This window comes from Tachyglossus aculeatus, chromosome 18 (genome assembly GCF_015852505.1).
Source record: "Tachyglossus aculeatus isolate mTacAcu1 chromosome 18, mTacAcu1.pri, whole genome shotgun sequence".
Lineage (NCBI taxonomy): Eukaryota > Metazoa > Chordata > Mammalia > Monotremata > Tachyglossidae > Tachyglossus > Tachyglossus aculeatus.
This window is the reverse complement of record NC_052083.1, coordinates 25,060,768-25,085,910: the sequence shown is the minus strand read 5'-3', so window position 1 is coordinate 25,085,910 and position 25,143 is coordinate 25,060,768. Positions and strand designations below refer to the sequence as shown.

General features: G+C 45.4%; 1 protein-coding gene across 1 annotated transcript in view; it reads right to left on the bottom strand.

Moving 5' to 3' along the window:
- Positions 1-25,143, bottom strand: part of OCA2 (OCA2 melanosomal transmembrane protein) — a 207,786-nt gene that overhangs the window by 33,439 nt on the left and 149,204 nt on the right. Inside the window, exons 22-23 of the mRNA XM_038760386.1 lie at positions 19,373-19,466; positions 9,037-9,130 (exon numbers count right to left, since the gene is read on the bottom strand). Coding sequence (XP_038616314.1) covers positions 9,037-9,130; positions 19,373-19,466 — 188 coding nt within the window. The remainder of the gene's footprint in view (positions 1-9,036; positions 9,131-19,372; positions 19,467-25,143) is intronic.

The following is a 25,143-nucleotide window of genomic DNA, read 5'->3' as shown; positions in this document are numbered from 1 at the left end:
TACTGTGTGCAGAGCACTGGACTAAGTGCTTGGGAAGTACAAGTTGGCAACGTATAGAGACGGTCCCTAACCAACAACGGGGTCCCCTTTCTAGACTGTGAGTCCGCTGTTGGGTAGGGACCGTCTCCATATGTTGCCAACTTGTACTTCCCAAGTGCTTAGTACAGTGCTCTGCACACAGAAAGCACTCAATAAATACGATTGAATGAATGAATGAATAGAAGGGGGAGACAGACAACAAAACAAAACACGTGGGCAGGTGTCAGGTCATCAGAATAAATAGAAATAAAGCTAGATGCACATCATTAACAAAATAAATAGAATAGTAAATATGTACAAGTAAAATAAATAGAATAATAAATCTGTACAAACATATATACAGGGGCTGTGGGGAGGGGAAGGAGGTAGGGTGGAGGAGAGGAAAAAGGGGGCTCAGTCTGGGCAAGAAGCTAGGCTCAGTCCCTTCAAGAAGATCATTTTTACAGCTTGTTTTTTGCATGTTTAAATTGATTCCAGAGAGGTGAATTACAATAGCCCCTTGATAAGAACTGTATCTGTTCTGATTATTTTATCGATACCCCACACAGAATAGGGTTTTACACAAAGTAAGCCTGTAATAAATGTCATCATAATAATCATCATGGAATACAAATATATGAATTAGGAGGCAAAGGTGATAATGGGTATTCATTACCGGATGCTTCCCAATTGGTCTGAGAGCCTCGCTAATTGACAAGTCCTCCCCAATAAATTGTGTTTGAAAAATATTGGTCATTATAGTATTCTATAGTATTGTACAGTATTGAGAAGCAGCATTGGTGTAGTGGATAGAACACGGGCCCAGGAGTGAGAAGGTCATGGGTTCTAATCCCGGCTCCACCACTTGTCTGCCATGTGACCCTGGGCAAGTCGCTTCACGTCTCTGTGCCTCGGTTACCTCGTCTGTAAAATGTGGATTGAGACTGTGAGCCCCACATGGGGCAGGGACCGTGTCTAATCCATTTGCCATCATAATAATAATGATGGCATTTATTAAGCACTTACTATGTGCCAAGCACTGTTCTAAGCGCTGGGGAGGCTACAAGGTGATCGGGTTGTCCCACGGGGGGCTCACATTAAGTGACTTGCCCAAAGTCACACAGCTGACAATTGGCAGAGCCGGGATTCAAACCCATGACCCCTGACTCCAAAGCCCATGCTCTTTCCACTGAGCCACGCTGCTGCTTCTTGTATCCACCTCAGCGCTTAGTACACTGCCTGGAACACAGTAAGCACTGAACAAATACCATAATAATTACTGTATGGTTACTAAAAAATTGATTTGAGCAAAAACTACAGCCAGACTTTCAGCCAAACTTTGTGCTTGACCTAAAGTGTCCTGTTCCTGGTCCTAGCCACTTTCAGACACTTGATCCTAAATAATAATAATAATAATAATGATGGCATTTATTAAGCGCTTACTATGTGCAAAGCACCGTTCTAAGCGCCGGGGAGTTTACAAGGTGATCAGGTTGTCCCACGGGGGGCTCACAGTCTTAATCCCCATTTTACAGATGAGGTAACTGGGGCACAGAGAAGTGACTTGTCCAGAGTCACACAGCTGACAAATGGCAGAGCCGGGATTTAAACTGATGACCTCTGACTTCAAAGCCGTGCTCTTTCCACTGAGCCACGCTGCTTCGGGTGAGTAAGGAAGAAACCATGAACACCCTTAACGCTAGGCGAAGGTTCACCATTGTGCCCAAGAATCCCTATCAGTGGATGGCTGATTGTTTCTGAACTTTGGGTCCTGGCTTGCTAATTTTTAAAATGGCAGTTGTTAAGTGCTTACTATGTGTCAAGTGCTGTTCTAAACGCTGGGCTAGATACAAATTAATCAGGTCGGACCCAATCCCTGTCCCACATGGGGCGCAAAGCCTATGTGGGAGGGAGAATAAGCATTGAATCCCCATTCTGCAGTTGAAGAAAATGAGGCACGGAGAAGTTAAGTGGCTTGCCCAAGGTCACACAATATGCAGGTGGCACAACTGGGATTATTCATTCATTCAATCATATTTACGGAGCCCTTACTGTGTGCAGAGCACACTTGGAAAGTACAATTCGGCAACAGATAGAGACAATCCCTATCCAACAACGGGCTCACAGTCAGAAGCGGGGAGACAGACAACAAAACAAGTAGAGAGGCATCAATAGCATCAAATAAATAGAATTATAGATATATATACATCATTAATAAAATAAGCAGAATAATAAATATGTAAGTATATACACGAGTGCTGTGGGGAGGTGGGTAGAGCAGAGGGATGGAGATGGGGTGATGGGAAGGGAAGGTGGAGCAGAGGAAAAGAGGGGCTCAGTTTGGGAAGGCCTCCTGAAGGAGGGGAGCTTTCAGTGGGGCTTTGAAGGGAAGTGAGCTAGTTTGGCAGATGTGAGGGGAGGGAGGGCATTCCAGGCCAGGGGGAGGACGTGGGCCGGGGGTCGATGGCGGGACAGGAGAGAACGAGGCCCAGTGAGGAGGAATGGAGTATGCGGGCTGGGCTGTAGTAGGAGAGAAGGGAGGTGACCTAGGAGGGGGCAAGATGATGGAGAGCCATGAAGCCGATAGTGAGGAGTTTTTGCTTGATACCAAGGTTGATAGGCAACCACGGGAGATTTTTGAGGAGTGGATGACATGTTCAGAGCGTTCTGTACAATGATAATCCAGGCAGCAGAGTGACGTATAGACTGAAGTGGGGAGAGACAGAAGGTTGGGAGATCAGAAAGTTCTTCTTACAACTCAGGTCTTCTGAATCCCAGCCCTGGGCTTTATCCACTAGGCCAAGCTGCTTCCCAAATGTCCAACTGTTTCTCTCTTTTACCAATCGGTCCACTTCAAGGGCATCTGGCTTCATTTCCTCAGGGTCCAAAGGTGAGGGAGGGGTCTGCTGAACTCCCTGAGGTGAGTGTTAGACTGTGCTGCATTATATAGCTTTGTGCTTTCAACCATCTACTCAGAAACCCTTTGAATGCTGGCAAGGAAATTGCAGAGAAGGAAATGGGAAACTACATTCCCCAGGAAGCAAAGGGGCTCACTATCTTTGGCAACATCATAGCACTGTCCTGGATGATGATGATGATGATGATGGTATTCGTTAAGCGCTTACTATGTGCACAGCACTGTTCTAAGCGCTGGGGGGGATACAAAGTGATCCGGTTGTCCCAGGTGGGGCTCACAGTCGTGGGGCGAAATGCTGGGGTGGGGGAAGTGGGGGAGATGAAGGGGTAGAAAAGAACCTCTTTCCAGGCTCTAGAATGCTGAGGTTGTCTTCCTTCAGCTTATAGTAGCAGGCCCTCAAACCGGTAATAAATTTCTATTTCACCTAATTAAGCTGTTGAGAAGGTAAGCCAGAGAAGTGGGAGGGTTGATGATTCATTTGGGGATTTGCTAGTTTAAATCTTTATGGTTTTGAATCTTCATTTGCATTTCTTTTTGCATTTCTTTGGAATAGTACCTCTGATTAAAATACTATTCATCAGCAAGCATATTTAATCAGAGTATTTAAACTCTTCAAAGGATCAGGCAAGAGTTCTGTTTAAGATTCTTGCCAGATTTCAAATCTCCCTTATTTCTTCTTCTTATTGTTGTTGTTAGTATTATTATTACCAATAACATCACTGATCAAGATACTGCCATTAATAATAATAACACTGGTTTTGTATAATGCCTTTATTTTTCCCAATATCAGTTATTTCATCTTTGCTTCCACATCATCCCTGTGGGGGAGAGGATGGTATTATTACCCTCATTTAATAGATGAGGAAACTGAGGCTCACAAAGGTTACAAGACTTGCCCAAAGTCGTATGGCAGGCCCAAGGCAGGGCCGAGACCTAGACTCGACTATCCTGATTTCAATCAATCGTATTTATTGAGCGCTTACTGTGTGCAGAGCACTGTACTAAGCACTTAAGGATTTCCCAATCCTTTGATCTTTTCTTGAATGCCTAGACTGCTGAGGCAACTGTTGCTATAATTCTGTTTATTCTGATGGTTTTGACACCTGTCTACATGTTTTGTTTTGCTGTCTGTCTCCCCCTTCTAGACTGTGATCTGGTTGCTGGGTAGGGACCATCTCTATATGTTGCCGACTTGTATTTCCCAAGCACTTAGTACAGTGCTCTGCACAAAGTAAGTGCTCGATTCATTCAATCGTATTTACTGAGCACTTACTGTGTGCAGAGCACTGTAAATACAATTGAATGAATGAACTGTTGCTACACTTTCTAAGTAATTTAACAAAAGAGCCCTTATCACAAAATTAGGCAACTGAGTACATTGGCAGACAAAATGTGCAGCAAGCTTGCCATACTTTGAGGAAAATTTGGATCCAGAGATATTCGACCAGATAATTAATACTTTCAAGGATGCACTAAATAAAGCTGTTTTGAAGTGGAATGGTGCAAAGCACGGGGAGTCTTCTAGGGAAGACTGCTAACTCAGGAGACTTTGAACACCTAGAGACGGTCATTAAAGAATTGTTGTACGCAGATAATCATACCCCGGAGGCCCACACCCAAGAAGACATGCAAATGCTACAGAATGACGATAGGCAAGGAATGTGGCCCCGTGGAAAGAACTCAGGCCTGGGAGCCAAAGAATCTGGGTTCTATTCCTGGCTCTGACATTTGCCAGCTGGATGACCTTGGTCAAGTCACTTAACTTCTCTCTGTAAAATTGGGATTAAATCCCTCTCCTTTCGACTTAGACTGTGAGCCCCACATGGGACGGGGACTGTGTCCAACCTGATTACCTTGTATTTACCACCAGGACTTAAAATACTGCTTGACACATAGTAAGCTCATAACAAGCACCGTAATTATTATTTATAGTTATTAAGTCTGAGATTTTAAAAACCCAGGTGATGTATCATCATACACCAGGAAAGTCAAATTCACAACCAAGAATTTATATTGGCATCACAGAGCTTAATGTTGTCCGAAAATGCCGTTAGCATGGCGGCACACTGACCAATGACACAGTGATTGACAAGGAGGTAGAAAACCAAACCAAGATGGCCAGCACATCCTCTGGAAGACTGTCGAACGGAGTTCAGAGGCCTTGCGGTATCGGCCCCAGACCACACTGAAAGTCTACAGAGCTGGAAGAGCTGCCCAACTTCCTCCACGGCTCTGAGATCCGGACCACCCGAAGGTGCCTCATTCAACGTCTTCAGCAACAGTGCGGTGGGCTATACTCCACGTCAACTGGCAGGATCGTCTACAATGTTTGTGAGCTAAACTGCAAGCTCCTGGAGGGCAGGGATCACGTCTACCAAATCTACTGCCCTCTCCCAAACATTTAGTACATGCTGTGCACATACTTCCCCGCTTAGTACAGTGCTCTGCACACAGTAAGCGCTCAATAAATACGATTGAATGAATGAATAGTAAGATTTCAATAAATACTACTGCTTGATTGATTGATTGAAGAAAATTCTAAAATGAAGTCAGTATCCTAGCATTTAAGCTCTGCTCACAGCTACACTACTTTGTAGGACACATGAGGAGTACAACTGACAGCAAAATATCCAAAGAAATGCCACACGGAATGCTATTTTGTTAATATGTTTTGTTTTGTTGTCTGTCTCCCCCTTCTAGACTGTGAGCCCGATGTTGGGTAGGGACCGCCTGTATATGTTGCCAACTTGTACTTCCCAAGCACTTAGTACAGTGCTCTGCACACAGTAAGCGCTCAATAAATACGGTTGAATGAATGAATGAAAGCTCTGCACACAGTAAGCGCTCAATAAATACAACTGAATGAATGAATGAATGAAATTGGGAACTGGGAAGCCAGATGGACAAAAGAAATGTTCTAAGGACACAATAAAACAAAGCCTCAGACAATACTGCATCTAAACTGAAAACCCGGAGTCGACTGTTGAGGTCAGACCTCCGTGGCACAATGCCATCAAGAAAGTGGGTTTTTTCAGCCAAAATCGTAACACATTCCAAACATCATCAGCATCATCCCATCCAAACCCTGCCCTCCCCGTAACTGTAAACACCATTACCTGTCTCACTAACCCGTAACCTCGGCATTAACCTCTTGTGGTGAGCAAGAGTGACTCCATTTTGTGACACAGAAACCATTTTACGAGTGACCCCGTCAAGAACGAAAAGGAGAAGGAATTTAGGAGGAACTGACTATATAGAAGGAAGACCTTGAAGAGGCACTCAACCGTATTGCCGTTGGGCAGATGAAAGGATGGCAGAGGGACATGAGATAAGCTACTTTGCAAAAACAGCATGCAGGGTGGGTGCCAGGGGAAGGGGAGCTGCCCTCCCAGCTTTACCCAGTAACAGGCTTGAGACAGCCGAACAACTTTAACAGGGGGGCGGTACCACCGAAGATGACGCGGCTGAACAATTGAAACAAGGCGGTCGCCAGGAGCTAAGAATCAGACCCCAGGTGGTGGCAGAAGACCACCTAAGATCTATGTCGAGACCCCCTATGGCATGGCCGCCAGAAACCACTTAATTGAGCCAGGGCGATATCCTGTAGAGAGCCAAACTCCTCAAACTCTTCCGATGCGGGAACACCTGCAAGAACTTGGGGAAAACAGCTGGATGGGTAGCTGTGTGTGTTTGTGTACGTGTGTGTGTGTGTGTTTCCCCCGTCACAATTACATTATTAAGAATTGAATAGAGCTTGCCGCTGTATGCAGTGGTGGTTTGGTTTCACTATGGTTTAACTTGTCACTGAAAACCTGATGGGACAGTAAGGGGAGGTGGAAACCCAGGGACTGACCTACCAGAGAATTGCCGGACAGGACCAGGGATGGACATAGAGAGTGAGTGTCGTGAGATGAGCTTAAGACAGACTCACCTCTATCATCCGACCTGCATATCAGGTTGTCACAAAATCCTATTGGCACTGCTTTCACATAATCTCTAGAATTCACTCCTTCCCTTCCACCCATACCACCACCATACTGATCCAAGCACCTATCTTATCCTGCTTATCTAATGTATCTATGTCTCACCGACCTCTTTGCCTCCTGTTTCTCTCTACTCCAGTCGATACTTCAAAAAGAAAAGGCTCAATCATGTCTTCCCTCTCCTCAAAAGCCTCCAAAGGTTGCCCAATCATCTTCATATCAGAGACTCTTAACCATCAGCTTTAAAGCACTCAGATCAGTTCTCTCCCTTCAACCTTATCTCCCTGATCACCTACTTCCACCCAACTTACACATTTCACTCCTCTAACTCCGACCTACTCACTCTGCCTTGCTGTAGTTTCTCACCACTAACCCCTTGCTCACATCCTCCATCTCTTAGCGCTTAATAAATGCCATTATTATTATCTCTTGAAACTGCCTTGGAACTCCCTTCTCCATCATAACTGACAGACAACCACTTCCCCCACCTTCAAAGCTTTACTCAAATCACACCTCCTCCAAAAGGCCTTCCCTGACTAAGTTCTCTCTTCCCTTTCCAAGCCTTCCTTTCTGTGTCGCTTACACGCTTTGATATCTACCCCCTGACAAGCCCCACAGCACTTCTGTACATAGCCATCTATAATTTCTGCTACTGCCTGTCTTTCCCTCTAATATCTAAAGCTCCTTGTGGGTAGGGATCGTTTGAAACTACTCTTTTGTGTTGTACTCTACTCGGCAAATGCTCAATAAATGCCACTGATCAATTGATGGACTAAAATCTGCTGTATGATGAGCTTAAGATGAGAAACTGCAAAATGAGAAGAAGTAGTGTTTTAGTGACACTGTAAAGCAAAATGGAAAAGCACTGAAGAGCTGTTACTTGCACATATTGATAAAACAGCTCACTGATAAAACTGTTGTAATTACTAGAACAGTGGAAAAACATAAAAAAGTTTTTAATCACCTCAAGTGAATTTACTACATCATGAAAATACATTTCTCTCAATACTCTGCTACTTAGAATTAAAAAGGAACATTAAGGAACTATTGAACCACAGACTATTGAACTACAGATTACTGAACCATAGCTTTCTTTTCTACCCAGTAAAACTCACCTAATTCACAATAGCAACCGATTTACTAAGGATCTTTCAATGAATTGCTCCTGCAGTTACATTATTTGAAATTAGATGTGATTTCCCAATCAAACCACTCATTAAAAAGCACTTAGAATCATTCATTTTCAATCTTCTCTTGCACAATGATTTACAATGCACTATGTGAATGGTTTAAATGCCTGTGGAAGTCAATCAAGGTAGTATATTAAATCCAAAGAATAGCTGTGGAATACAAATTCAGGGAATCGCTATCTATTTCGAAAATCCAGGGTTGATAAAATGGCAAGATGTACGTCGATCAATTTTATTTATTGAATACTTACTGGGTGTTTGGGGGAGTACAACAGAATTGGTGGACATGTTCCCTACCCACAAGGAGGTTACAGTCTACAGGTGTAGACTGTAGTATTTAATAGTATTTACTGAGCGCTTACTACAGCACTGGTCTAGGCATTTAGGAGAGTTCAATACAAGAGAATAAGTAAAGATCTTCCCTGCCCATAATGAGCTATATGAATAATATAAATACTGAGTCTATATGAATAATGATAATAGTGGTATTTGTTAAGTTCTTACTACATACCAAGCCCTGTAATCATAATCATAAGAATAATAATGGTATTTTTTAAGTGCTTACTATGTACCGGGGGAGACAGACAGTAATAAATAAATTATGGGTATGCTTTGGGGCTGAGGGTTGGGTGAATATCCGACACCTTCCCCTTGGTTTTCCCTTCTTCCACAGACGCGCCACCTCTTACCACCTATTCGCCGAGGAAACCATGTTTGGGATGGGAATGCTAATGTCAGCAATAAAACCGGAATGAACTTCCACCGCGACGGCGCTACAAGAACCAGACCTCTTTAATGGCCTCAAGCGCTGGAGTCACCTAACATTAAATGGTTTGAGTCAGCTGGAGTTGGAGTTTAAAAAAGGAACTGAGACAGACGTATTTAATATACAGTTAAGTCAAAACTGAGAACAAGTGGAAACGGATACCTGAAAAATTCCATGAAGGAGAAGCCGTAGCCGTGTTGGTCCGCAATCCCGGCACAAACGACGTTTGCTGAGGCGCCAATCAGGGTCCCATTGCCTGTGGCCCAAACACAAAGGGCAGTTTAACAGAGAGGACCGCATCAACTCCCTCCTATTCAGCCCAGTGCTTCCCAACAGGAAAGAGCCAAATCCATTACACTTTGAGCACCTCTATGGGAATTCCAGAATCCAAATGAGGAGCCCATTGCTCATAAATATGCTATCCTCTTACAGCTGGAGCTGCAGCTGTTTTGTGATTCAAAGTAAGTTTCAGAAAGAAGACGAAATCTAACAGTGCATCATCAGCACGATGCTTCGGAATATTCAGCGAAATTGGCCAATTATTTATTTTTGCTAAAGATGGAAGGTGCCATTAAAAGAAACATGAACTGGGCGAGCAGAAAATGTGGGCAGAAAGCATGCATTTTGGTGGCAAACTGATATCTGTGAGAAAGGTGCCAAGCACTATGCTAAGCCATTTAGCTTGGACATAGTCCCTGCCCAACCTGGGGCTCTCAGTCTAAGTAGGAGACAGATGTTAAATCCCCATTTTATAGATGGGGAAACTGAGGCACAGAGAAGTTAAGTGACTTGCTCAAGGTCACATAGCAGAAAAGTGGAAGAAGCAGGATTAGAATCCAGGTCTATGAGACCTGGTTATGAGAAGCAGTGTGGCTCAGTGGAAAGAGCCCGAGAAAGAGTCAGAGGTCATGGGTTCAAATCCCGGCTCCACCACTTGTCAGCTGTGTGACTTTGGGCAAGTCACTTAACTCCTCTGTGCCTCAGTTCCCTCACCTGTAAAATGGGGATGAAGACTGTGAGCCCCCCGTGGGACATCCTGATCACCTTGTAACCTCCCCGGCACTTAGAACAGTGCTTTGCACATAGTAAGCGCTTAATAAATGCTATCATTATTACTATTATTATTATTAAAGGCACTAAAATCTAAATAATCCCTTCTTCTAGAAAAGTAATCTCTGGGATGAAATATGCTACAAACTAGAGAAAACAACTAATGCTTTTTCATAGAGAAGCAGCGTGGCTCAGTGGAAAGAGCCCAGGCTCTGGAGTCAGAGGTCATGGGTTCAAATCCCGGCTCCGCCAATTGCCAGCTGTGTGACTTTGGGCAAGTCACTTCACTTCTCTGGGCCTTGGTTCCCTCATCTGTAAAATGGGGATTAAGACTGTGAGCCCCCCGTGGGACAACCTGATCATCTTGTAACCTCCCCCAGCGCTTAGAACAGTGCTTTGCACATAGTAAGTGCTTAATAAATGCTATCATTATCATTATTATTATTATCAGGAGAAGCAGCATAGCCTGTAGAAGGAAGCTGGGCCTGAGAGTCTGAGGACCTGGGTTCTAATCCTGCTTCTTCCACTTTTCTGCTATGTGACCTTGGGCAAGTCACTTAACTTCTCTGTGCCTCAGTTTCCCCATCTATAAAATGGGGATTTAACATCTGTCTCCTACTTAGACTGAGAGCCCCAGGTTGGGCAGGGACTGTCCAAGCTAAATGGCTTAGCATAGTGCTTGGCACCGAGTAAGTACTTAACAAATACCATTATTATAATTATCATGAACTTTAATGATATTTAATGAATATCCCATGGTTCAATCACTCAATCAATGATATTTATTGATCACTTACTGTGTGCCCAGCACTGTACAGACGTGTGCATAAATTAGTGCTTAGAACAGTGCTCTGCACTTAGAACAGTGCTTTGCACATAGTAAGTGCTTAATAAATGTCATCCATCATTATTATTATTATTATTACTGGGGGGCTGAGGATGGGGTGACTCTCAAGTGTCTACAGGGTACAAATCTAAGTACATGGTTCCCAGAAGGATTTCATTGGAATCTATATCAATCAATTGGTTAATAGTATTTACTGAGTGCTTACTAGAGCACTGTTCTAAGCATTCAGGAGAGTTCAATACAAGAGAATATGTAGACATTTTCCCTTCTCACCATGAGCTATGTGAATAATATAAATACTGAGTCTATGTGAATAACTATAATAGTGGTATTTAAGTCCTTATTACGTACCAAGTCCTGTAATCATAATCATAAGAATAATAATGGTATTTTTTAAGTGCTTACCACGTGCCAGGCACTGTACTAAGCGCTGGGGTGGATGCAAGGTAATGCAGTTGGACATAGTCCCTGTCCCAAGTGGAGCTCACAGTCTCAACCCCCATTTTAATAATAATAATAACGATGGCATTTATTAAGCGCTTACTTTGTGCAAAGCACTGTTCTAAGCGCTGGGGAGGTTCCAAGGTGATCAGGTTGTCTCACAGGGGGCTCACAGTCTTCATCCCCATTTTCCAGATGAGGTAACTGAGGCCCAGAGAAGTTAAGTGACTTGCCTAAAGTCACACAGCTGAAAATTGGCGGAGCTGGGATTCAAACCCATGACCTCTGACTCTAAAGCCCAGGCTCTTAACTGAGGCACAAGTTCATAAGGCAGATACGTAGCAGAGCCGGGATTAGAACCCATGACCTTCTGATTCCCAAGCCCGGGCTCTATCCACTAGGCCAACCTGCTTCTCAACTATTACTAAACAATAATAATAGTGGTATTTGTTTAGGATTTATTATATACCAAGCACTATACTAAATAACAATAATAACGGCAGTTGTTAAGAGAAGCAGCATGGCTCAGTGGAAAGAGCCCGGGCTTTGGAGTCAGAGGTCATGGGTTCAAGTCCCGGCTCCGCCAACTGTCAGCTGTGTGACTTTGGGCAAGTCACTTCACTTCTCTGTGCCTCAGTTACCTCATCTGTAAAATGGGGATTGACTGTGAGTCCCCTGTAGGACAACCTGATCACCTTGTAACCTCCCCAGCGCTTAGAACAGTGCTTTGCGCATAGTAAGGGCTTAATAAATGCCATCATCATCATCATCATTAAGTACTATACTATGTATCAAGCAGTGTACTTAGTTCTGAGGTACATAAAAGATCATCAGACCAGACATAGTACTAATATTAATAATGATAATTACGGTATTTGCTAAGTGCTTACTATGTGCCGAGCACTGTTCTATGTGCTGGGGTAGATCCAAGGTAGTAAAGTTGTCCAATGTGGGGCTCAAGATTTCAATCTCCATTTTACAGATGAGGTAAATGAGGCAAGGAGAATAATAATATAATGATGGCATTTATTAAGGACTTACTATGTGCAAAGCACCGTTCTAAGCGCTGGGGAGATTACAAGGAGATCAGGTTGTCCCACGGGGGGCTCACGGTTTTAATCCCCATTTTACAGATGAGGGAACTGAGGCCCAGAGAAGTGAAGTGACTTGCCCAAAGTCACACAGCTGACAAGTGGCGGAGCCGGGATTTGAACCCATGACCTCTGACTCCAAATCCTGTGCTCTTTCCACTGAGCCACGCTACTTCTAGTTTCTTATGGGGCTCACAGTCTAAGAGGGCAGGGAGTTTATTCCCTTTTTACAGTTGAAAAAATTGAGGCAAAGAGATGTTAAATGACTCGCCCAAGATCACATGGCAGTTCATTCATTCTTTCATTCAATCACATTTATTGACTGCTTACTGTGTGCAGAGCACTGTATTAAGCGCTTGGGAAAGTACAATTCAACAATAAACAGACACAGTCCCTGCCCACAGTGAGCTTACAGTCTAGAGGGCAGAGGACAGACATTAATATGAATAAATTGTAGATATGTACGTAAGTGCTATGAGGCTGGTCGGGGATGAACAAAGGGAGTGAGTCAGGGTGATGCAGAAAGGAGTTCGAGAAGAGGAAAGGGGGGGCTTAGTCAGGAAAGGCCTCATGGAGGAGATAATAATAATAATAATAATAATAGATTCATTCATTCAATCATATTTATTCAGTGCTTACTGTGTGCAGAGCACTGTACTAAGCACTTGGGAAGTACAAGTTATAAATTATGGCATTTGTTAAGTGCTATGTGCATAGCACTGTTCTAAGTGCTGGGGAGGTTACAAGGTGATCAGGTTGTCCCCAGGGGGGCTCACAGTCTTAATCCCCATTTTCCAGATGAGGGAACTGAGGCACCGAGAAGTGAAGTGACTTGTCCGAAGTCACACAGCTGGCAACCGGCGGGATTTGAACCCATATGTGCCCTCAGTGAGGTTCCAAAGCAGGGAAGAGTTGGATTTGAAGGGGAAGGGCATTCCAGGCCAGGGGCAGGACATGGGCGAGGGGTCGGCGGCGAGATAGGCGAGGTTGAGGAGCAGTGAGAAGGTCAGCAGTAGAGGAGCAGAGTGTACGGGCTGGATTGCAATAGGAGAGTAGCAAGGTGTTATAGGAGGGGGCAAGGCGATGGAGTGCTTTAAAGCCAATGCTGAGGAGTTTGTGTTTGATGAGGCGCTGGATGGACAACCACTGGAGTTTCTTGAGGAGTGGGAAACCACGTCCTGAGTGTTTCTGTAGAAAAATGAGGCAGCAGAGTGAAGTATGGACCGGAGTGGGGAGAGACAGGAGGCTGGGAGGTCAGCCAGGAAGCTGCTATGCACATAGTAAGTGCTCAATAAATGCAACTGAAGGAGTGAAGGAATGAGTGATGCAGTAATCTAGGCGGGATAGGATGAGTGACTGTAGTAATGTAGTAGCAGTTCGGATGGAGAGGAAAGGGCAAATAATGAAGGCAAGTAATGGAGTAATAATAATAATAATAATGATGGCATTTATTAAGCACCTACTATGTGCAAAGTACCGTTCTAAGCGCTGGGGAAGTTACAAGGTGATCAGGTTGTTCCACAGTCTTAATCCTCATTTTACAGATGAGGTAACTGAGGCCCAGAGAAGTGAAGTGACTTGCCTGGAGCCACACAGCTGACAAATGGCAGAACTGGGATTTGAACCCATGACATCTGACTCCAAAGCCCGGGCTCTTTCCACTGAACCACGCTGCCTCCCACCTCTGGTGCTCAGTATACCGCCCTGGCCTTCAGGACCAACTCTCCCCAGCATGCGCACGGTTGGGTCCTTCCTCGGACTCGCCCCACCAGTGAGAGACTGAATTGGGCCCATGTTTCCACTGCCAAGGAAAGGACGTTCAATCCACGTTTCCCCGATCCTCAGGAACCTCCATTCATTCATTCAATCATATTTATTGAGCGCTTACTGTGTGCAGAGCACTGTACTAAGCGCTTGGGAAGTACAAGTTGGCAACATACAGAGACAGTCCCTACCCAACAGCGGGCTCACAGTCTAGAAGATGGTTGCCATCTACCTTGGTATCAAACAGAAGCTCCTTTCCATTGACTTCAAAGCACTCTACCTCACCTTGCCAATCTCCTACAACTTAGCCCACACACTTCTCGCCTCTAATAACAACCTACTCGCAGTATCTCAATCTCGTCTAGCTCACCGCTGACCTCTCACCCACGTCCTGCCTGGAAAACCCTCCCTCAACATATCTGACAGACAATTACTCTTCCCGCCTTCGAAGCCTTATTGAAAGCACAACTCCAAGAGGTCTTCTCTGAATGCTCATTTCCTCTTCTCCCACTCCCTCTGCACTGCCCTTACACTTGAACTGGCCCCCCTTATTCATCCCTTCCTCCAGCCGACATAACAATAATAATGATAATTAGTATTTGTTAAGTGTTTACTATATGACAAGTACTGTTTTGACTGCTGGGGTGGACATAAGCTAATCAGTTTGGACACAGTCCATGTCCCACAGGAGGCTCTCAGTCTTAACCCCTATTTTACAGATGAAGTAAATGAGGCACAATGAAATTAACTGCCTTGCCCAAGTTCACACTGCAGACAAGGCGTGTAGCCGGGATTAGAACCCAGGTCCTTCCAAGTCCCAGGACCATGCTCTATCCCCTTCGCCATGCTGCTCCACTATGTACATATCTGTACATATATGCAATATATTTATTTTTATCAACTTCTGTCTCCCCCTCTGGACTGTAAGCTTGTCGTGGGCAGGGAATAATAATAATAATAAATGCCATCATTATTATTGTTAATAATAATGATGTTATTTGTTACGCATTGACTATGTGCAAAGCACTGTTCTAAGCGCTGGGGAGGTTACAAGGTGACCAGGTTGTCCCACGGGGGGCTCACAGTCTTCACCCCCATTTTGCAGATGAGGTACCTGAGGCTCAGAGAAGTGAAGTGACTTGCCCAAAGTCACCCAACTGACAGTTGGCGGAGTCGGGATTTGAACCCATGACCTCTGGCTCCAAGTCCCGGGCTCTTTCCACTGAGCCACGCTGCTTCTCTGAATGTGTCTACCAACTTTTTTATATTGTTATAGCATACTCAAGCATTTAGTGCAGTGCTCTGCAAGCAGTAAGCACTTTAAGTATTATTGACTGAATAAATTCAATTGATTGATTAGCAAGAAAGAGAGAGAAGTAGATGAACCCTGGTCCACTTTGAACACCCTCCCTCCTCAAATCCACCAATCACTCTTCCCCCCTTTAAAACCCTGCTGAAGTTACACCTCCTCCAAAAAGCCTTCCCAAACTAAGCCCCCTTTTCCTCAGCTCCCCCTCCCTTCCGTGTCACCTGAACTCGCTACCTTGACTCTTCCCCCCGTTCCAGCCCCACAGCACTTATGTATATACCCATACTTTTATTTATCTATATTGATGCCGGCTTACTTGTTTTGATGTCTGTTTCCCTCCCTCTAAACTGTAACCCCGTTGTGGGCAGGGACTGTCTCTCTTTATTGCTGTATTGTACTTTCCAAGTGCTTAGTTCAGTGCTCTGCACACCTACAGTGCTCAATAAATATGACTGACTGAATGAATGAATGAATGACCCAAGTCCACTGAACAGCTGGGGACAGGTGGATACAGCGGCAACCCGAAGAAGAGGCTGATCAAGGAATATCTGAGGATGCTCAGAGACTCCCACTGAATAAGGGAGTCTTCCAGACTGTAAGCCCACTGTTGGGTAGGGACCGTCTCTATATGTTGCCGACTTGGACTTCCCAAGCACTTAGTAAAGTGTTCTGCACACAGTTAGTGCTCCATAAATACGACAATGAATGAATGAGGCGAGGGACAGTCAAGCAACCCAAACAGCAAGGGAAGATTGATCGGAATCTCTAATGGGATCACTAGAGCAAACCCCTGGGAATACAGCATTGGGAACCACGCATCTCAGAGGGGAGCTCTGCAGATCAGGCTGTCAGAGTCAGGGCACTGGGATCCTTGTTGCTCTGAAGCTTCCGTGGAACGTGGGCTCATTCTAACTGGAGAACTTCAGTGGACTGCCCCTGCCCGGCGCCGATGTCACAAGTGGGGTAGAGATCCCACCACTCCACAAAGGATCTGTCACACATCCTCTACAGTATAAGGTCCTCGTGGGCCGGGATCCGGTCTAGCGTCTCTATTGTACTGCATTCCCCCCAAGCACTTAGTACAGAGCTCTGCGTACATTAAGGGCTCAATAAATACCATTGATTGAGACCCACAGAAAGGCAAAATCGAAAAGTTTGTCACTGATAAAAGCCTTCACCTCAAGTTTTATCATCAGGAAGCAAACAAAACCCTAAATAATGCCATTGGTTAAATTCTCGTTCAACTGACGGCTAGGACATTGGCCAAAATGGAGATGAATGATTATTTAGAATCAGTCAAATGGGCTCCAGCCTATCTTTTTTGCACTTTTCCCGTTCCTCCCTCCTTGCTTCTTGTCCACCTCTCATTTCTCCCCAACATCCCTTTGTCCGCCTCCTCTGCTGTCTCACTGCCTCACTCCATCAGTCTCTCTTCCTCGTCTTCACAACCCCCAATGACCATTTCTCCCCCGCCCCCTTCCCCATCATCATATCTCCCCTTCTACTTCCTCCATCCTCTAAGTCAAACCCTCTATCAGTCTTGTCCAATGGAGAAGGGAAGGGAGAAACTGAGAGCAGGCCTGACCCAAAGATTTTCAAGTAGAGCAACTGCAGATCGAAGGAGGAAAATTATTCCATTACCTTCTTCACTGAAGCACGTCAAACCAAGTCATCCCATCAGCTAAACCCAGGCTTTTGGGTCCCTTTGGGGAGGACCTGTTCTCTTCCTATTTACAGGGGGAGAAGCCAGAGGCTAACCATGACCCCAATCTTTCCTTTTCCTGAGGTTAGGATATTTCCCCCAGAAACTTGGGTAATTCTAACTGCTCTTTTAGTTGCCGGTTAGAGACTAAAACTATCAGTCGAGTCTCAAGCAGTCTGGATTGCTCCAAAGAAGTGACCCACAATGGGTCACTAGGGACGAAGTTAGGGGGGAAGCGCAGAATGGCAGCAGAGTCGAACGTCCACCTCTCACTATGATGCTGAGCGCCCAGGCCTTAGTGTTTGTGACTGTGGGTTACCTCTTTCGAGTTCCAGACGTAAGTTACAACCAGCCTGAATCTGGCTCCGGTAAAAGCAAAAAAATCTCCGATCAGATGTTCCAGGAACTCTGGGTGGGTGGGAGTGGTCGGGGGTTGGAGAAGGAAAGGACAGCGGTGGGAGAAATGAAAGGCAGCAGAGATTACAAGTATTGCCATTTAAATACTTTCAGCAGAAAAGGAAGAAGGAGAAGAATAAAGGGGGAGAGGAGGAGGAGGAGAAAGAGGAAGAGGATGGGGAGGAGAAGAAGGAAGGAGGAGGAGGAGGAGAGCACTGTACTCCACGCTGGAGTAGATACAAAATAATTACAGCAGACACAATTCCTGAACCAGATGGGGCCGACAGTCCAAGGGGGAGGGAGTGAGAAGCAGCTTGGCTTAGTGGAGACAGCACGGATTTGGGAGTCAGACAGAGGTCACGGTTTCTAATCCTGGCTCCGCCACTTGTCAGCTGCGTGACTCTGGGCAAGTCATGTACCTTCTCTGTGCCTCAGTTACCTCATCTGTAAAATGGGGATGAAGACTATAAGCCCCACCTGGGACAACCCAATAACATTGTACCTCCCTCAGCGCTTAGAACAGTGCTTGCCACATAGTAAGGGCTTAACAAATATCACCGTTATTATTACTATTATTACAGCTATTTTATCCCCATTTTAGAGATGAAGAAACTGAATCATAGAGGAATTAAGTTATTTATCCAAGGTCACACAGCAGCAGTGGCAGAGCCAGGATGAGAATCCAGGTCTCCTGATTACCGCTCTGTGCTCTTTCCACTACACCACACGGCTTCTCCCTCCTTTCCCTGCCCCTGAGCCAATGATGGATAAAAAAACACTGATTCCTCTGAAACTTCCTGAGTCATCCAGGGACCAAAGACTATTCCCAACAGATGGAGAATACTGGACAAAAATCCTTTCTAAGACTAGTCGGAGAATCACAAAATACTGTCTCATAGAGGAAAACCGAGGTCAGAGGCAGCTAAAGAGAAATGGATCAAGAGACTTTTGTCTTTAGTTTGGCCTGTAATTAAATAATAATGTAAATAAATCCAAGAGTACTGATTTGCTTCTCTTGATGACAAACAACATTGAGAATTCTGTTGCATTTGAGAATTCTGTAGGAATTCACAGTGGAAAGCCAACACATTATTTCTCTTACTGAGCAAAGAAGGGCAAGATTGGAAAGGAGTCCCAACCTCAATAAGAGGAAAATCCAGGAGACAGCTCAGGAGAACACGCCTTTCCCAAAGCTTAGCTATGGCCTCTTCCAAGCCCATTTCTCCAGTCGATTCTGCCAATCTTGTCTCACATTTTCCCGCTCTTCATTATCTCCTCTTATCCTCTCTCATTCCTTTCATTCCCATCTCCCTCTTTTCACTCCCCTCATTCCCAACTTCCTTCTTCCTTTCACTCATTTCCAGCAACTGACTTCTGACTCTCTTCTCTGACTCGCTTCTACCAAGTGGCTGGCCTGAACAACCCTTACTAAGGAGCTGCCCCCAACAGAGACATTAATTTCAGAGTTTGGCTCTAATCAATATGTGGAAGCATTTTTAGAAACCATTCCCTGCTTCCATTGGGGAAGCAGCGTGGCTCAGTGGAAAGAGCCTGGGCTTTGGAGCCAGAGGTCATGGGTTCGAATCCTGCTCCGCCACATGTCTGCTGTGTGACCTTGGGCAAGTAATTTAACTTCTCTGAGCCTCAGTGACCTCATCTGTAAAATGGGGATGAAGACTGTGAGCCCCACATGGGACAACCTGATCACCTTGTATTTTCCCACCCCCAGCACTTAGAACAGTGCTTTGCACATAGTAAGCGCTTAGCAAATGCCATCATCATCATCATCATTCCCTGAAAGCCTTAATGTGAGCTGCTTGAGGTTTCCTTTTCGGGAAGATAAAATGGCTGCAGCAAATGACCCACCCCTCATTCCTCCACAAGGATGAAGAACTCACCTCCAAGACAGGCTCCCATGGCCAGGGCAAAGATTAGCGGCTTTGCAGGCAGATCGACACCTGGATCTTGGCTCAAGTTGAGAAGCACAGGAATCTGCAGTGGAAAATATAGCCCTAAATTAATGGCCCGAAGAGAAGGATTTCCACGGTAGCGTCAGGGGGCACGGAGGTGGGGGTTGGAAGCACTAGAGAGAGAGCATTCACTGAAACAGAATTGTGAAAAGGTGCCTATAAAAATGTGCCTTTCAAGAAACACAGATTTCCCATACTTAATATTCTTGTGCACTTACCACAAATTCCAAGCAGCCAGACACCAAGACACTAGCCATGGCTGGGTTTCTGCTTACTGTATTTATAATATTGTACTAAAAAACATGACAACAAAATCTCAAATTGAAGGACTTGTTGGAATCACAAGAAACAAGAAGACGCAACCTCTCGAGACCACAGACGTGCGCTGGTTCCCAGCTTATTCTAGCCCTCCGATATTCTGAGAAAGTGCTTTGCACAGAATAAGCACTCAATAAATCCTACTGATCGACTGTTCGACTGATTGAAATATTGGTGGCTGGGGTACAGTGTACAGTGGGATGAGGGTACCTCTGGGCTGTATCTGATTTCAAACAGCTCCTTTCTATCTCTAAGCTGAGAGCCAGTGAGGGACTGGCTCAAGTTGAGAAGCTTGAGAAGCTTGAGAAGTTGAGAAGTTGAGAAGTTGTTTGGAACCAATTATGAGAATAGAGGGCAGCGGACTGGGGTAGAGGAGCTTACTCCTCTTGAAACTTTCCCCTCATCCCTCTGCTCCCCTCTCACACCGGATTTCCTGGTAAGAATCCCTAAGCCATTTACTGGCTTGTCCAAGTTCATACTGGTCAAACTGTCTTTGCCGGCTTCAGGGGTTTGGTGTATACCCGTGTACTGTGTTTTGGAGAATACGCGTATACGTAGGAGGATTTACAGTGCATAATGTACAAATTATGATGCCATCTGGGATAGAGCCTTTTCAGCTCATGGCAGATTTTCATAAACTGAAACTGTTTAGAAACCTTAAAAAAAGGAAAATAATAAACTCTTCTTAACAACAAGACTGAGCTCCTTACCTTCCCCCCCAAACCCTGTACTCACCCTGACTTTCCCGTCACCGTAGACAGCACTACCATCCTTCCCGTTTCACAAGCCCACAACCTTGGTGTCATCCTCGACTCTGCTCTCTCATTCACCCACATATCCAATCCGTCACCAAAACCCGCCGGTCTCACCTCCACAACGTCGCCAAGATCCGCCCGTTCCTCTCCATCCAAACCGCTACCTTGCTGGTTCAATCTCTCGTCCTATACTGACTGAATTACTGCATTGGCCTCCTGTCTGATCTCCCATCCTCCTGTCTCTCCCTGCTTCAATCTACACTTTACTCTGCTGCCCAGATTATCTCTGTACAGAAATGCTCTGGGCATGTTACTCCCCTCCTCAAAAATCTCCAGTGGCTGCCTGTCAACCTACAAATCAAGCAAAAACTCCTCACTCTTGGCTTCAAGGCTCTCCATCACCTCACCCCCTCCTACCTCATCTCCCTTCTCTCCTTCTACAGCCCACCCTGCACCCTCCGCTCTTCTGCCACCGCTAACCTCCTCACTATGCCTTGTTCTCGCCTGTCCCGCGGTCGACCTCCGGCCCGCGTCCTCCCCCTGGCCCGGAATGGCCTCCCTCCGCACATCCGCCAAGCTAGCTCTCTTCCTCCCTTCAAAGCCCTACTGAGAGCTCGCCTCCTCCAGGAGGCCTTCCCAGACTGAGCCCCTTTTTTCCTCTCCTCCTCCCCATCCTCCGCCGCCCTTCCTCCTTCCCCTCCCCACAGCACTTGTATATATTAGTACAGATGTATTACTCTATTTTACTTGGACATATTTACTGTTCTATTTATTTTGTTAATGATGTGCATATAGCTAGAATTCTATTTGTTCTGACGATTTTGACACCCGTCTACATGTTTTGTTCTGTTGTCTGTCTCCCCCTTCTAGACTGTGAGCCCGTTGTTGGGTAGGGACCGTCTCTCTATGTTGCCAACTTGTACTTCCCAAGCGCTTAGTACAGTGCTCTGTACACAGTAAGTGCTCAATAAAACAGTGCCTTGCACATAGTAAGCGCTTAATAAATGCTATCATTATTATCATTAAATACGATTGAATGAATGAAAGAATAACCAACAGACTATTACTGTCCCCAACTTCAAAGCCTTATTGAAGGCATATCTTTTCCAAGAGGCCTTCCCTGACTAAGCCCCCATTACCTTTTCTCCCATTCCCTTCTCTGTCACCTCAATTTGCTTCCTTTATTCATTCCCACCTCAACCCAACAGCACTTAAGTACATATCCATAATTTATTTATTTATATTAATGCCTCTATCCCCCCCGCCTGGTTGTGGGCAGGGAACGTATCTGTTATATTGTAATAATAATTACGGTATTTGTTAAGCACTTACTATGTGCCAGGCCCTGGGTGGATTCAAGCAAATTGGGTTAGACACAGTCCCTGCCCAACATGAGGCTCACAGTCTTGATCACCATTTTACAGATGAGATAATAGAGGCACAGAGAAGTGAAGTGACTTGCCCAGGGTCACACAGCAGACAAGTAGCAGAGTCAGGATTAGAACCCATGACCTTCTGACACCCAGGCCAGTGCTCTATCCACTATGCGGTACTCTCCCAAGCACTTAGCACAGTGCTTTGCACACAGTAAGCGTTCAGTAAATACGATTGATTGATTGAGTGAGTGATCTCCCACTGGCTTTGAAAATCTACCTTTGATTGTGCCTCTGACCCCATAGCCTCTCACAAAATCACAACAATGACTCTATTCTTCCCTCCCTAAGTACCATCTTAAATTACTTTCACTCTGATGGCTCCTTTCCCTCTGCTTTAAAACCTACTCTAGTCTCCCCCCTAAAAAAATTCCATCATTCCCACTGCACCCATCAGCTCTCTCTAAATTCCCCTCTTCCCAAACTCCTGGAATGGGTTGTATACATCAGGTGCCTTCTCCTCATGGAAACCAACTCTTAGCCAGCCCTGCTCCATTTTGTTTTCAGACTCTATTTTGTAGTTAATTTAACTGGCCTTTTCCAACAGTGCTTGGCACGCTTAACAAATACCATAATTATTTATTTGTTATTATTACATCTTACATCCATCTCTCTCCCCACCCTTCCCTCCTGCCCCTCTCCCCAGTTAAGAAAACCGCAGCCACACTTGATTGAACCCACTGTATCATACAATTTAAAGCACCGACACACGATGTGCGGCATTGAGAGAACACCACACCCTCCACAGACTATAACTATGTTTCCCACCTTTCGGTGGTGAGGTTGAGTTTGCTTCAGAGCAATAGACTCTGTCCTCACCCGTACAGATCTGTATTCCTATTACAATAAGAAACCCCTTGTGCCATGATGCTGCAACTTAATTCTTTCTACGAGAACCTGGCATTTGGGGTTTCATCCAGAATCCACATGAGCTCATGGGAGAGACCCGCCTGACAGAAGACCACCCTCACAGCGCAGACAGGTAAGTGATCCTTTTGAAATCCCTCAGCGGAAAAAGGTCCCTGGTCTACCAGCCCCCTGGGGTGGATCCCTTTCAGTCCAGCACAACAGGAAGAAGAAGTACAGACTCTATTAGAACCGAACAGCGCACAACAGGACAGGTTTTTTTTAAAGGTTAAAAAAAAACCAAACAAAGCTCAAGGAAACAGGCCCCTTAAAGGTACCTGGGGAAGGAAGAGCAGCGGTTTTAGCCTCAGGCATTGGGAACTTGGGTGGCTGACAGCATAATAATAATAATAATAATAATGATGGCATGTATTAAGCGCTTACTACGTGCAAAGCACCATTCTAAGCACTGGAGAGGTGACAAGGTGATCAGGTTGTCCCCCATGGGGCTCACAGTCTTAATCCCCATTTTACAGATGAGGTAACTGAGGCCCAGAGGAAGTCAAGTGACTTGCCCAAGGTCTCCCAGCTGACAATTGGCGGAGCCAGGATTTGAACCCATGACCTCTGACTCCAAAGCCTGTGCTCTTTCCACTGAGCCAGGTTGCTTCTCTTAATCTTAAACAGTCTGTGATAAGGGGTCAGCTGTAAACACACACAAACACAAACACAAAAAATAAATTGTTGAGCATTACAAATTTAGTGGATCAAAAAAATGGGGTTTTCTGTTCACCTTGGCTTGTTACATTGATCTTTTGTATCAAATGATTCTTTAACATGAAATGTCCACTATGTTATGGGTTAAACAATGAAAGCCCTGTCACTGACCCTTTTCTTAGGACCCCCATGGGCAGTCAAGCAGGGCTTTCCATGAATGGAATGAGTTGACTCCAGAGGAATTTGTCCGGAAGCTCTGGGATCACGTTCACCCCATTGCCAATTTCAGCCCAGCTCTGGATTCTGTGGTGGTCAGCCTCCCCGTTTGTCTGTGTGCAATAACCACCACGCAGTGAGAGCTTCCCACCACCCCTGTTTTAGGCTTGCCGCTTTCTGTTGCCGTTCCCCACGTGGTTGTGACCCCCCTGTTGCCGTCCCAGACCCAACTCCTAGCCCTGTCCTGATTAACAAAGTATGGGCTTTTGGGCTTGCCTCATACAACTGTGACCCCTACGCTGAACCCAGTGTCTTTAAATTCATTCATTAATTCATATTTATTGAGTGCTTACTGTGTGCAGAGCACTGTACTAAGCACTTGGGAAGTACAAGTCGGCAACAGATAGAGACGGTCCCCACCCAACGACGGGCTCACAGTCTAGAAGGGGGAGACAGACAACAAAACAAAATAGGTGGACAGGTGTCAAGTCGTCAGAACAAACAGAATTAATGCTATATGCACATCATTAACAAAATAAATAGAATAGTAAATATGTACAAGTAAAATAAATAGAGTAATAAATCTGTACAAACATGTACAGGGGCTGTGGGGAGGGGAAGGAGGTAAGGAAGGGGGGATGGGAAGGAGGAGGGGAATAAGGGGGCTCAGTTTGGGAAGGCCTCTTGGAGGAGGTGGGCTCTCAGTAGGGCTTTGAAGGGAGGAAGAGCGTGGCTCAGGGGAAAGAGCCCGGGCTTTGGAGTCAGAGGTCGTGGGTTTGAATCCCGGCTCCGCCAATTGTCAGCTGTGTGACTTTGGGCAAGTCACTTAACTTCTCTGTGCCTCAGTTCCCTCATCTGTAAAATGGGGATTGACTGTGAGCCCCCTATAGGACAACCTGATCACCTTGCAACCTCCCCAGCGCTTAGAGCAGTGCTTTGCACATAGTAAGTGCTTAATAAATGCCATTTAAAAAAAAAAAGGAAGAGAGCTAGCTTGGTGCTCTGGCAGATATTGTCAGTAGAGATGCAGTCCTTTGCTCCTGGAACTGCAGATTTTTTCTACCATTCATGAATGCTCTTTGGGGACTATGGATGACTTGATTTATTTGCAGGATGCTGCCCCTACCACGGATCAGTCTGCCTGGATAGCAGCAGGCTGTGTTCGCTCCCCTTCAGGCTTCTCAGTTGCCCCTGATGGCCGCCACAGCCCCTCTCATTGTACTCCCATACCTCGCTTTTCTGGCCCATGGATTGGGTCACACAAGCAAAGGAGGGGATGACTGCATCTGTGACATAGCTTTGGTTCGCACCCTCATCTCTCAAGGTTACGGCACTATACAGCGGCACTTGCTCGATTTTGTCAGTAGTGTAAATGTCGGAAAAACACAGAAGGTACAAAAAGCCACTCATTCGC